At 44.1% G+C, this 13,777-nt stretch overlaps 1 protein-coding gene across 2 annotated transcripts in view; it reads right to left on the reverse strand.

Annotated features, from left to right (window-relative positions):
• The window catches only part of DMRT1 (doublesex and mab-3 related transcription factor 1), a 100,253-nt gene that overhangs the window by 32,583 nt on the left and 53,893 nt on the right, over positions 1-13,777 (reverse strand). Inside the window, exon 5 of one of the 2 annotated variants that reach the window (XM_006022603.3) lies at positions 1,758-1,783. The exons of the other annotated variant lie outside the window; for it this stretch is intronic. Within the exon in view, the coding sequence (XP_006022665.1) occupies positions 1,773-1,783 (11 nt within the window). The 3' untranslated portion in view covers positions 1,758-1,772. Of the gene's footprint in view, positions 1-1,757; positions 1,784-13,777 lie in introns of those variants that run through there. 2 annotated transcript variants of the gene reach the window in all.

Consider the following 13,777-nt stretch of genomic DNA (forward strand, 5'->3'; position numbering starts at 1 on the left):
GTTTGCCTCAGTTTCTTGCCAAATGGTCATGGTTCTGCCCTCAAAACCTGGAGACCCCCTAGGATCTGCAGAAGGCCAGGATATCCTGTGCTGGATCCAGGATGACCCATCTCACCTCTGACTCCTTAATAATACCGGCATGTTGAAACAGTATAATATAGCCAAGGTTTTTCAAACAATAACCTAGAAATCCTCCTTTTTCCCTTTCAAGGAGGAAGGGGGATTCCCAAGGGCAGAGGGGTCTGCAGAGAAATTAGCCTAGTCTGAAGCAGCAATGAGTATCAGCTTTTATTTTCTAGCGGACTAGTGAGGAATGGGGTAGGATGGGATGGGGGCACCTACTCATCTACACCAGGTATAGATCTTAGGCAGACAAGGTTCTTTGGGTGAATCTGATATCTTTTATTAGACCAACTTAAATAGTTGGAAAACAATTATTAAGCAAGTTTTTGGGTTAAAAAACCCTTCGTCAGGTATAGATCTTTACACCCATCCACTTGCCCCCTGCCATCCACCACCAGAGAGTGAAGAGAAAAAGATATGGTGGTGATTCAGTACTCACATCACACGAATCTATCATAACCACACTGTTATAGTTAATATTCTAATAGAACTCCCTCATTTTGCCTACTGCTTTGATCTAGACAACAAGATTTCCATTGTTTTTATTTGTATCAGTAGTTTTTTGTATTTGGAGATAATAAAATCAGTGGGACCGATCCTCAGCCAGTGTCAATTAGGGTAGACTGATTGACTTCAATGGATTTCTCCTAAGAATTCTGTATCTCAAAGTGAGAGAAGGGGTATTGTATTGTAACTATTGAAACCTTAAGCATCTTGCATAGTGCTGTCCCTGAAGAAAAACACAGGTAGAAAAGAGGTATAAGCTGGGTTCAGGATCACGTACAGATCTAAACTAGTGATCCTAAAAGCTCTAGACAGCTGTCCCCTTACCCTATGAGGTACGGAGAAATTACCTGTCCTCTGCAACTAAGAGCAGATGTCAAACTGATCCATATGTATCCACAAATAATTGGTGATATCTTAACATTGCTCTGTGTAGCACGATATTATATCACAAGGATATGACGTCATGACGTAACACTGCAGTAAATTGTGATGATGATATCACTCATCAAAGGCTTCTTTTCTGCAGCCCTATTCAGCAAGTCTGAAGTTGGCTGGTCTAAACTACAGACAATGAGTCAAATGTTTCCTTCAAATGATCCCTCCTCAAATACACAAAAGTTTCTCACTGGATTTCCATGGAATATGAACAGTTATTGCTTCCTAGTAAGCTGCTTGAACCAACTGAAAAAAAAAAGTATGCTTACATGTTTATTCTCTGATGAAACCAAATCTTGTTTTGCAAGGCAACCAAAAGAAACCCAAAGAACTGAACAGGCTATATTTGCTTATATGTATTTTAAAGCCATGATGGACGGGTGAGACTTTACTAGTGTATATGTGCACGTTTCCTATTACAGCTGGTACCCTGGCTATTTCTAGTCCAAGCTTGGCTGTATCTACTGAGACTACTCACAGAGTGTACACAATAGCTTAGCATTCTTTAAACTTCCCAACATCCAACAAAGAATATATTGTTGGATGCTTTTTCATGGTATTTAAAAATAGGGGAAAAAAACTCATTAGAAAATATCGTAGCTCTATATTTTTAGGCTTATCAGGAGCAATTTCAGGCTTCCTTTGTGGAAAATCAGAAAAATGCACACTTACCTAATTGTGCAATGATCAGCTCTTTTGTACATGGATTATTTTCTTCCTGTAGGTTTTAGAGTGCATACAGCATACAGAACATGTTAGAAAATAAAATAAACTGAAGTACAATTGAACTTAAGCATATGCTTAAGAACTTTCCTGAAACAAGTCCTGAAAGCGCCTTAAACATCTCATGTAAAAGTATCTTTAGTAGTCTAATCTCACTCAGAATATAGACAGGAAAAAATTACTTCCAAAAAGGTTTACCTTAAAAACTTGCAGGAAAAGTTTACCCTACTTTGTTTTAAGATGTCCCTACACAGTTATTATTATTGCTGTTAATGAAGTGCTAGTCCATTAGCTGTGTTAACTGTGTCACAAGTGAAAATTAATTACTTACTTTTTAAATAAAGTATGACGATCGGCAAACCCAGCATTTAACTTCTAATTTTTAGTTTATGCTTTTCAGTTAAAAAATAATTTACCCAAAAAGTACCTGTTTAAATCCTAGGCATTTTGCTAGGTCCTAACCAATTTCCACTCTGGTTGATATAAAGAAACCTACTAATTTCAGCAGAAGTTTGTTTCTGCTTTGACAACATACCAACAGCAAAACCACTGTACTGGACACATTTGCATATGTCACTATGGCCTCATGCTCCATCTTTTGGTTAAGTGGTAAGGCATGTATTGTGTACTGCTGTAGTTTTTTGAACATGAAGCAAAACACTGACATTTCTAAGAAACTTGCACTGAGCAAATACCCTACCTGATAAGGGAATGCAGCAAGCAGGAAAAGCAGAAGTTTCTGTGTATTGTACACTCACATGCCAGTGAACCAAACCAACACTAGGAGAACAGTCCCAATTTTCAGCCTACTTGCAATTCATGTCTAAATGATGCTACAAGTGGTGCATGCATTTGGGACTGATAAATTAGAATACATTTAAGAAAAAGAACGGGCAAATTACAAATCCAGTTATTCAAGAACCAAAGTGCTTAACAGAAAAAGCCCATACGACAGGTTTTTGTGCCATGTTTTAGTAAATCTGCAGATGATTTCTAACAGCTTGTTTTTAATTATAAGTTTCTTCCTAAAAGTTTTAATTATGATATCATCACTGTTTTCAGCTATCAATAATGCTTTCCTTTAGACAAGAATTAAAATGTGATTATGAATCATTAAAATATGATTCTAGAACACTGTTTGGAGTTTATTGTTTCTAGCAGATTTGGTTTGTTTAAAAACAAAACAATATTGTCTATTGTCTAGTAGGTACCAACACACCACAATCCACCTGGGAGAACAAACAAGATGGGGCTGTTTTCCAACATCAGATCATACTCACAAATATGGAGGCTGTAATCTGTAGTTTCTTCCACCCATGGCATAGGTGTACTTGAATAGAGATTCAAAGCAGGGGCAAGAGGATGTTTCCCAAGTGGTTTTGCTTGTTAGCGCATCTGTAAAATCCAGTCAAGTCTTCACTGATCCCTGTTAGCAGGGGCTGACTGAGAAAGGTGGCAAATCAGCATTTCTCAGAACTGGCCTAAACATCTTGGGACAGCCCAAAAAGTGAATCCGGCTGTGTCAGCTGCCTCCACCCCTTGTCACAGGAAGAAATGGAGTAGCTTCTAGTGTGGTGCCCCACGTCTCAAGATTTACTTGCAAAATCCAGGGAGTGAATCTTGTCCACTGATATCAAATAAAGTACAATCAGGTCTCACCTCTTCCGTCATTCCTCAGTGTTGCTTCCAAATAATATTGTACAGAGTCCTTTCAGCACTGGTGTTGACGTGTGGGGTGGAATGATCCAATGAAACAATAGAATTGCAAGGATCTGGTCTCACAGATATTCTGCATGCCAAGACTCTGCAACGGGCATATCTCTGATTCTGCATTCAGATGCTATCTGTGGCTCTCAAACATTTGCTTTGTATATGGCATGCACTGCACATGAGAAAGATCACAAACAGTCTCTGCTTTCATATACTACAGCCTAGGTTGAGAAGAATGTCATCATCTGGGATCTCCTTTCCATTCTTTTAGTGTGTAATGTCTCCAGAACCACCACTCTTGTTACTGAAATGAGCCTTGAGCTTTTCTTTTCATTTGTCATAAGAAATGAGACTTAGAACCCAATATGCATCTGACTGTGAAACCAATGCTAAGGATTCATCACACAGCTGCATGCAGAATACAGTATTGATCCCACAGTTAAGAGTCCAAGATAGCTTTTTTGCATACTTCATTTTGACTGTATTATACATTACTGGCAAATTTCTCTGTTCTTGTTTGAATTTTTTAAGCTTATTCCAAGGCCAGAGAAGTTCTGAGGTTAATCAGATAAACTATTTTTAAATAAGAAGAATTTCTAAACTTGATTCATTCTCACTTCTTTGTATTCAACTCTTTTTCTTAAAAGAAAGATACAGTGAACTAAAACATTTACATTTGTTTTATACAATGTTGTAGCATGTAGTTGTGTAACTGGACCAGTCTTTAAAAAATTAAAGGTGAGCAAAATGTTAAGAGATTATTAGACGTAAGATCGGTGTGACTGGCTTAGGCATTTGAAGTCAATTATCCTCTGGAGGCTGGCCCTCACAGGGCACATCTACATGTGCAATTAATACACCTGAATTTACTTTGTAATAATTCAGGCTCATTAAACTTTTTCTGGGAACAAGTCTTCACATGTATCCATGTCAGGTGCAGATTGGCACCCAACAGGTGCATCCACACATGCAAACACATGCACTTGCAGAAGCTCAAATAGCAGCAGCACAAATTTGTGCTAGAGATTTGTGCCTCAGCACATGTGCCTGAACATGCACTTTGGTGAGGGGCAAATTGTGCCACTTGGGGCAAACTGAACCTGCCCAGCTCCTCTCGGATCTCTTGCCAGGGGGACCTAGAGGCTGGGCCAGCACCTGTGCTGGTCCCAGCAGGATAAAAAGCTGCCCTGGCCAGCAGCTCAGGGCTACTTGCCCTCAGAAGCTTCTGAAGCCAGGCCAGTTGATATCGGAGGACACTAATCCATTGTGCCAGCTGGACTGCTGAAGCAGCCCTAACCTACATTAGCCCCTGCACTCTCTACACACTGCAGCAGTCTGGCAGTGGGGGCTGCTGCCTGGCTGTGACCTGCTGCCACCTGCCATCCTAGGTGGGAACCACACGGCCACCTGGACTGTGGTACAGGCTCTGCAGCAGAGCCCCCTGCACCTCTGGGCCAGCTGCCAGCGGGCCGTGGCTATACAGTTGGCCATGACAGCACTGCTATCATGTCTTCTGGTGCCCCCGCTCTGCCATCTGGGCAGCTATCTCCCAGAAGATGTGTTTGTTGTAGTAGCCCACTTTGAACTCGTGAAGCATGTCCTCCTGGCCCCGAAAAGCCAGGAGGTCAGCCACTTTGTCTGCCCTCCAGCTGGGTCTCCAGTGCTGGCCCTAGCCAAGCTCCTCTGCTTGGCTCTTACCACTTGCCTCACAAGCAGAGATCCTTGTTTAAAAATTGCAAATTCTCTCATAAAAAACCCCAAATGATCTCATTAAAATACCCAAAATCCACATTCTTCCATGATTAAAATGAAACATCACTATATAGGGAGAGATCAGTTGGGCAATGTTTTATTGATATATTTACAATTTTAAAGAAATTTGGAAACGTACTAGTGCCTCTATCATCATAGTAAAACAAATTTTAAATATCTATACACTTTGGCATTTGCTTTTGGTTTTTTTTAATCATAGAAAAATTAGAGCTGCTCAAGCCCCCTTCGCTCACCAGGATGTGGGGTGCTGAGCAGCACTGCTATGCTGGTGCCCTGCCCCTGCCCTTGCCCATCACTCCCAACCCACAGCCCTCGCAATGTCCCTTGCTTCTGACCCACAGCCCCTGCCTGCCCCCACTAACTCCATCCCAGCAGCAGCTCCATCCCAGCACCAGGACATGAATCCAGCTGCAGCTGTCCCACTCAACGCTTTGTGGCTCTGAGCAGTGCCAGCCCTTGCCGTTCTGCTCCCTGCACCTGTCCCCAGGCCCCAGCAATCCCCATGTCATTCCCTTGACTGAGGCTCAGGGACTGACCTGGGCAAGCCCCTTCCCTTCCAGGCTGGTCTTCCCCCGTACAGGCTGCTCTAGGGGTACAGGGGGACTCTGAGCCTGGCTCTGGCAACCTCTCCTACCCGGAACACTCCCCTATCTCCAAGCCCCCCCATCTCTCTCTATCTCACACACACACGCACACACATACCCCTGCTGCCACCCCCACCCCTTCTCCCAGCCCATCACACATCCAAGTGTTTCCTGAGAGCAGGAGCGCCTCTGGACTGGGGCTGCATGTGCAGAATGCAACATGCTGCCTGTGTGTATAGTTATCCTAGAAAGGATGTCCCAGAGAGAGGATAAAGGACCCAGTTTTAGTACCAACTAAAGGAAACCTTTAGCTTAAGTGGCAGAGGACCACATTTCAGGTGCTGAAAAAAAGATTTTAGTATCAGCACCCAAGTTTTAAAAAGTAACTAGTAATTATTAGTAACTATGGATACTGTCAGCAGCACATAGATATGAACTATAAAATTATAGAAAGAGTATCTCTAAACATCTTCTAGCCAGCTACTTACTTACTTGCACCATAACCCATGGGCCACCACCTACCACCCATGGCTCTTTGCAGAAAGTCTCATCAAAGTTGTAATTTTTTAACTGATACACCAACCATGTCTTTCCTAAAGTCATGAATAATGAAACACATGCACTATTTATCTCTGTCAACTGCAGTTATTCTTTAGAGTCAGTGTTTGCCACAACTAAAGTAAAAGTACACATGTTGTGGCTTTTTGGCTAATACTGACTGCTAACATGGTCTTAAACTATCAGGGCTGAGTGCCACTAATCTAGACACAAGCTGAAAAATTGCTTGCTCATGCTTTCTGGTTATACTTTCAAGCAGTGCTCCTTTATTTAGTATTTTACACAGGGCACAATTCTATTTTTTCATTTAACGGGTAATAAGGCCATAGAAATTGTCACAGGAAATTGTTGAGACCAAGAATTTTCAGAGTAGGGCTGGAAAGGACCACAGGAGCTCAGCTACTCCAGTCCCCTGCTCAAGGCAGGATCATCCCTGACTAAAAAATCCTAGTCAGTGCTTTGTCTAATAGTTCCCTTTTCTAGTCTTCGGGAACCTCCCATCATTTCCACAAGTTCTCAAAACTGATCATCAATAGCTTTGCAGTTATCTCTGCATTCTAGGACACGATCAAGACAGCTGGGAAGGGGGACATCCCTGCCCATGACAAACCAAAAAGAGGGAAGTCTTCATCTGGCCCTGTTGGTAGTGGCATGCCAAGCAGACAACTACTGGGACAAAGAAACACTTTGGCTGTAGCTGAACTCAAACCAGGGTGAGGAAACCCTGTTAGATTTCAAGTCCATTACCTTAACCTCTCAGGCATCACAACTAAATAGCTTGCCAGATTCAAAAAGGGATGGGATGTTTATAAGAACCACACAAATACTCAGAGCTACCACAGTTAAAGCCAACAGCTTTTATGTGCTATGGACCCGATAGTCTCCTTTCTTATCTATCTATTCATTTATGTTTTAAAAGCAAAAACAATTACAAATGGGAGTTAAGCAAAAGACGGGGAAAAGCGAAGGGAAAAGGCTTCTAATGAACAGACAATCCAAAACCTTTTCCTTCTGGAAATGGCTGCTTTTAGTTCATTTATAATTTCATCATATGGGATAGCCATTTAGAAATTTTCTTTTCCACCAGGAAATGTACAAGTAGAAGGGCAGCAGCACTGCCAGATGAAAGGTTTTTTAGAACCACCTAATATTGCAGGAAGCTTGAATGCTGATGTTTTGTCATTTAGAAAATGGCATTCCATTATTATATGCAACACACTGTAACATGGTGTGACTTCAAGTAGGAATGTCAGATGCTTCCTACAAACTTCTTTTCACCATTCATAAAACAAAAGCAAATTTAAATCAGAGGTCGGCTAGCTCATCTCTCCTCCCTTTTTAACAAAGCCAGCTTAAACAGGCAGTTAACTTTGAAGAACAACATTAATGAAATCATCTGACTGAAATACTAACTGTGTTAATATATGAACTGGCAAAGTCTTTATAAGTTACAAGTCAGGACTGGGGTGGGTAACACAGTGCACATCTTAAAGGAAGCACTCTTATAATTACCTTGTTGATCAGAAATATTAAAATAGATTTAATAACCACTGCAGCATTTTCACTTTACCATAGGGATAATAGTGGAGCTAAGTCTTTGAAAATTTAGCTCTTCTATTTTAAAATGCTGTTTAGTTCTGTTGCACTTATCTACTGTTCAGTTACCTTCTTTTGAAATGTTTGAGTTATTAATACATAACCCTTCAAACAGAACTTCTATACACCATCTTCAAACAAAAATTATGGGGCTGTAGGAACTACCAGGTGAAGTTTTATGGCCTGTAATATATGGGAGATCAGAAAAGATGATCACAACAATCCTTTCTGGCCTTAAAAATCTATGAATATATGTTCTTAGAAAGAAAAAGGCACTTTTGTGTTTAATGGTAAATATAATCCTGGGGAAAAACATATATACATGCTGAGTCATGACCTGATCAATAATTCCGGGGGTCAGCAGCTCTTTGCAGGTGTGGGCCAGAGCTTGCAACTTGGCTGCAGCTGACAATCAGAAGCCTCTGCTTCCTGAGTGGCCAGCTGGCTCCACTCACCCTGGCTGCAGACGCACAACCCCACTGCAGTGAGGGAAGCACTGACATTGTGGAGCAGCAGGCTCCGTAACAGGGAAGTGCTGTAGGGGAGACGGGGGTGGGGATCAGCTGCATGCTGCACTTCCATGTCAACAATTCCCTGTGCTAAACTAGACCTCTTCTTGGGCTGGATTCAGGCCATGAACCACAGGTTACCAATCCCTGATGTTAATAACCCATCCTCAAGATGTCTAAAGGCCATCTCCATGAGCTAACTGGCTATGGATCAGATAACCTTCTTGATTCTAAGGTCAGATAAAGATGTTATACCATATTATTCCAGCAGTGAAAAGAAAGAAAATGCTGAAAATAGCATATCACATCTTTAATTTTACATATTTTGATTTCTATCCATATATAGAGTTGGTGTGGAAACAAAGGGGATGATTGTATAAGATCTAAAGCACTTCTACTGTAGTTAGTTGACTTGCTTTTAATGGAATCTCACAGCTACTCATACAGTGTACATGGGCCTGCTAACCTCAGAAGTTGTGGTGGTTGCTAAACTGGTAGGTATCACTAACCATAAGAAGAGAGGTTAATGGGCTTTACTATGTATAAAACAGCCATTGTCCATTCCAACACACAATGGAACTAGGAGGAGGAACAATCTGTTACAGGAAACAACATTTGTGCCATACAACATCACTACTTTAGGGAGTAGTCAAGTTTCAGGTCTTACAGACATCCCACCATTCACACCATCTTGGTTAAGTGAGTACCCATGCAACTGAGGCTTGTTATGAAAGAAGGGGAAAAACATTGAGAAGAGCAGAATGGATCAAAAATTTTGAGGGAGTGCAATATGTGGCCTAATAAAGTAATTTTTTTTCTTGCCTTAGAATAGGGAACTCACAGCATATATTTCCCATGATCAGTTTGTTTTTTTTTAAAAGCTTTCCTTTTGACAGGCTTCTTAAGAGCAAGTGGGCAATTTACTCATATACTCAAACTTTTCATGAAAACACTGGTACCTCTTTTGTCCAGCAAGTTCTCTGCTATGGAAAAACACTCCTTCAGGGTTTGGAAAATGCTGTTTGATCTCAGTAAATTACATCTCGCTGCCTGTCAGTTTCTGATTGATGACAAAACTTAGGGAACAATATCAGTGTGTGGAATATTATCTGGACAAGCAGTCAACGATTATTGGAAATACTGTATTTATGCAGTTTAAAAATCAGTGGCACATTATGCACAACATTTTTTTCCTAGAGCGATGGAAAAAAACCAAAATGCTTTTGTTAAGAAAGGGTGTATTTTTTTTGTCTACTTTTAAGAATGCTCGTTTGGCGAGGGTCATCAGTTAATGAGTTAGTAGTGATGGATGAAAGAAAAAGTGCCACCTCCAGTTAACTATGAAGTCAAGTCCGCTGTTTGTTTCACCAATGAAGAGAAAGAAAGATGTCACTGTTCAGTGGCTGTCAGAGCCGAGGGAGGAGAATTAAACTGGAGAGAGGGAAAATGAACCAAGGATCACTAATTTCCCTGAACCATTTAAAACTACTGAAGAGAGAAAAAGATATCTTGTTTGTTCTACCACATTGCATTTTGCTTCTTTCTCTCTCCGATACAGAGCTGCAGGCTAGATCTTCAGCTAGTAGATACCAACCTAACTTCAACGACGTAAATGGGTCCAAGCTGATTTCCATGAGCAGAAGATTTAGCCTTCATTCTATTCTTAGAAATTAAGGTTTCCATCATACTGTAACTAAGTCCTCAGTTACACAAGCAAAATATATCAACACAAAACAAACCCAGCATCTTAGAGCCTCTCTATACCCTGTGCTAATAGAGGCCTTCAGCTACAGTATTAATCTCTGCTGACTGCAAATGTAGTAGCTTACTGTACTATCTACACCATCTTTCAGTTCAATTACTGCCTTTTAGAACACGGTCGAACATAACTTTAAACTGTTTTAGAAAGGAACATGCCACTCAGAAGTAAGCATGAACTATTCCAATCCAACCGTAAACTCTGTCCTTTTCTATACCAGTATAAATAGCATTAAACCCCTAACTTTAAACCTGAATTAAACAAGTTTAAAATTACAGTGATGTAGTTCTATTTACACTGGTACAAAAGCACACAAATGTAAAAGTTATATCAGAACATTTCATCCCAATATAATTTAACTGATACAATTAACTGATAATGGTTATGTCTGTCCACATCCTTTGATGATATTAATGAAAAAGAACTGTCACAACCCAAAGGGTGTGATTTTTCTTTTTGTGTGCTTCGGCACTGCTAAATTGTTCCCGCTAAATTACAGCTTCTTTGCACGGTGGAGTTTTCTGCTGCAAAAGAGAACCCCGGTGCAAGGGAGAATTTCCTGCCAATTTGAAGCTTTCTTTGCAGGGTGCATTTCTTTGTTGCAGCACAGAAATGCTCGTTGCAAAGTGTTCCCGCCATTTGTATGCTAATTCGAGCCCCATTATTGGCCAGTTCTAAATTATTCACACGTGGCGGCTAGTGATTGGCTTGCTAGCCGTATAAAAAGCTTGAGTGGTTTCCGCCCAAGTTGGAGGACTCCACGAACACCGGGAGGAGGAGACTTCACGCTGTGTGAAGATCTCTAAGCGCTGCGGATCCTTACAGACCCAGTGCATTTCAAGCAGGCAACAGAGGTCTGATCAGCCTCTAGCCTCTCCCCGTCGCCGATAGATTCCTAGACGTATCCCTCCCTGCGCGCTAAAGAACCAGACCCACGGAGCCTAGCAAACTTCGTGTGAGTCCAGCTGGAACAACTGACATAGTTGTTCAGACGACCGGACTACCTCAGAGCACAAGTTCCACGGAGCCTAGCAAACTTCATGCGAGTCTATTCAGAGCTCTTTCGGACGAGTACTTTCTTCGGTTGGCACGACGGGCTCGCGGTTTAGAGCCTCCAACCGGATTGGGCTAGAGTTCGCGAGTTTAGAACTCTTGTCCGCCTCTCTTCTTTCCTGTCTGTAACCGCAACTCAAGCAAGTTTTCCAGCCTGCACCGCAACCATCTCCAGTGTAAGTAAACAATCTTTCAATCTACCGCTACAAGTCTGTGCCTAATTCTAGCTTGACGCGCCCCTTTCTCCGACCCCGCGTGCCCGGGTTGCTGGCCACAGCCCGCGTACAGCACAAAAAAGGGCCCGGCTCGCGCCCGGCCCGCACAAGAACAAAACCTGTTCTCTAAACCTTCATATTCAGTCATATTCCTTCTGCTAAGCTGTACCACATACCTTAGCTGAATAACGTCCTCTAAGATTGTAAGGGATGGAAAAGTTTTCTGCTCCCTGCCTTTTCTTTCCTTTGTACAGGATGAATTGGACAGGAACTTCTATTCTCTTCTCATTTGTTTTGGAAAACCAATGGTTTCTTTTCTTCAAAAGGGTAGATAATTCCCTTGCTGAAGAGGCTGGTGAAGAGTTTTCACGTGGCCAGATGTGGATCAGGGGCCCCCTGGGTGACTGGGTTTCCTCAGAAAATGGCAGGTTTCCCCTTGCAAGTGGGCAACGTTCCAGTCTGCAAGGGGTCCTGCTTGAAGCTACTGGGAGCAGGACGCAGGGTGCACCATATGCAAGTGCATGGCTGTACACATTGCATGTGGCCAGGATTATAGCCGGGCAGCGTGGAGAGTAGCTCCTTGCAGGTAAGTCTACAGAGGGGAAGGTACGTGGGGGAGGCAAATCAAGGCCCCATGGTGAGGGAGGGATTGGGGCAGGGGCACTGCCCAGCCAGGGTGGTGTACAGGATCCAGGGCCAGTGTGGAGAGTGGGATGGAGACACGGGCAGCTCGTTCAGTGGCTGTGTGGGACAGGGGGGGTTGCGGGAGCGGGGGGGGGCACTCCCCACCAGTGTGCACACAACCCACAGAAGGCATAGGGGGGCATGTGCCCCCTTATATTTATATGCAGGGAAGATGCGGGCTGCTCGCTGTGGGCTCCGAGCTCTCCACTCTGCTACCTTTACCTGGAAGCCCTGTGCCCGCTGCATGCCCCCTGCCCGCCCAGCAGCAGTGAGGGCAATGAGTTGTGCCTCCCACTGCTGAGCAGGCAGGGGATGTGTGGCTGGCACAGGGATCCTGTGGTAAAGGCAGCAGGGCGGAGAGCCCCAAGCCCAGAGCAGGCAGGCCACATCTGCCCTGACCCCGCTCCACTCTAGGCATTTGTTCTGCCTTCCCTGTGCAATGCCACGTGTGTTAAATAGAGTGGAAAAGGGTTCCTTGATCAAAGCTCTTTGAATGCTCTGCCCTGCCCGCTCTGCTCTGCCCACTCTTAGACTTGCATCTTGTGCATCCCAGTCATGAAATCATACAAAAACAGCTAGAAGGGCTCCCAGAAGGTCAATCCTCTGCCCAAGGCAGGATCATCCTCATCTATACCACATCCTACCACTATAAATCAAAACAATGTTTTCAGTACATGCCAGTGGTGAGCAAAATATGACCTGCATCCTGAATCCGGCCCTCCAGGCACCCACCAACGAATTGTACCCTGCCCAGCTCTTCTGCCTATGAGGATGGGAGCGAGATATTCATGTACATGCACATCCCCCAACATACCCTATTGCTCTGCACTTCCATCCTCATGGGCGGAAGGGCCCAGCTAGCAGCAGCCACCCCAAAGGACCTGCTTGGTTCCCCTGGTGTCCTGCTTGCTCTAGGCAGCAAGTAGGAAAGTGGCAGGGATGGGGCTGGGGGTGAGCTGCAGCTGGGCGAGGGCAGGGAGCGTGGGGCTAGCGCTGGTGGCAGTGTGGAGCCTGCGCCCAGGGGGGCAGCAAGAGCATGGAGCTGAGCTGGGCAGGGTGTAGGTGTGAAGGAGTATGGGCTAGTGGGAGGACCCCCCCACATATTGCCCCACATAGCGTGCAGCCCCTGTTGCCAGGAGCAGCAGCAGACAGGGGCAGTCGGGGCATTCGTGCCCTGCACAGGTGCTGGTGCCCAGCAGCACGTGGCTCCAGCCAGTACTATGCATGAGGGCAAGGAGGGCAGCCTGCCCAGCCCGTCTCTATCCAGTCCCACATTGGAGCCAGCTGCCTTCCCGCCCCCTGCCGCACAGGTCCCAGGACTCTGCAGAAAGTGGAGGGGAGCCCCAGCCCCTGCTTTCTCGCAGAGTCCTGGGACTTGCACAGCAGGGGGTAGGAAAGGCAGCCAGCTTCAGTGCAGGGCTTCGCCTGGTACCAAGTGAGTGTGGGAGCTACAGGGGCGCTGCACAGAGCCCCCACAATACAGGCAGGCCCAGCAGGCTGAGCTCCTCACCCCCACCCACAGCACTTGCCAGAGCTATGCACTGCTGG

The sequence above is a fragment of the Alligator sinensis genome, unplaced genomic scaffold, assembly GCF_000455745.1.
Source record: "Alligator sinensis unplaced genomic scaffold, ASM45574v1 scaffold308_1, whole genome shotgun sequence".
NCBI lineage: Eukaryota > Metazoa > Chordata > Crocodylia > Alligatoridae > Alligator > Alligator sinensis.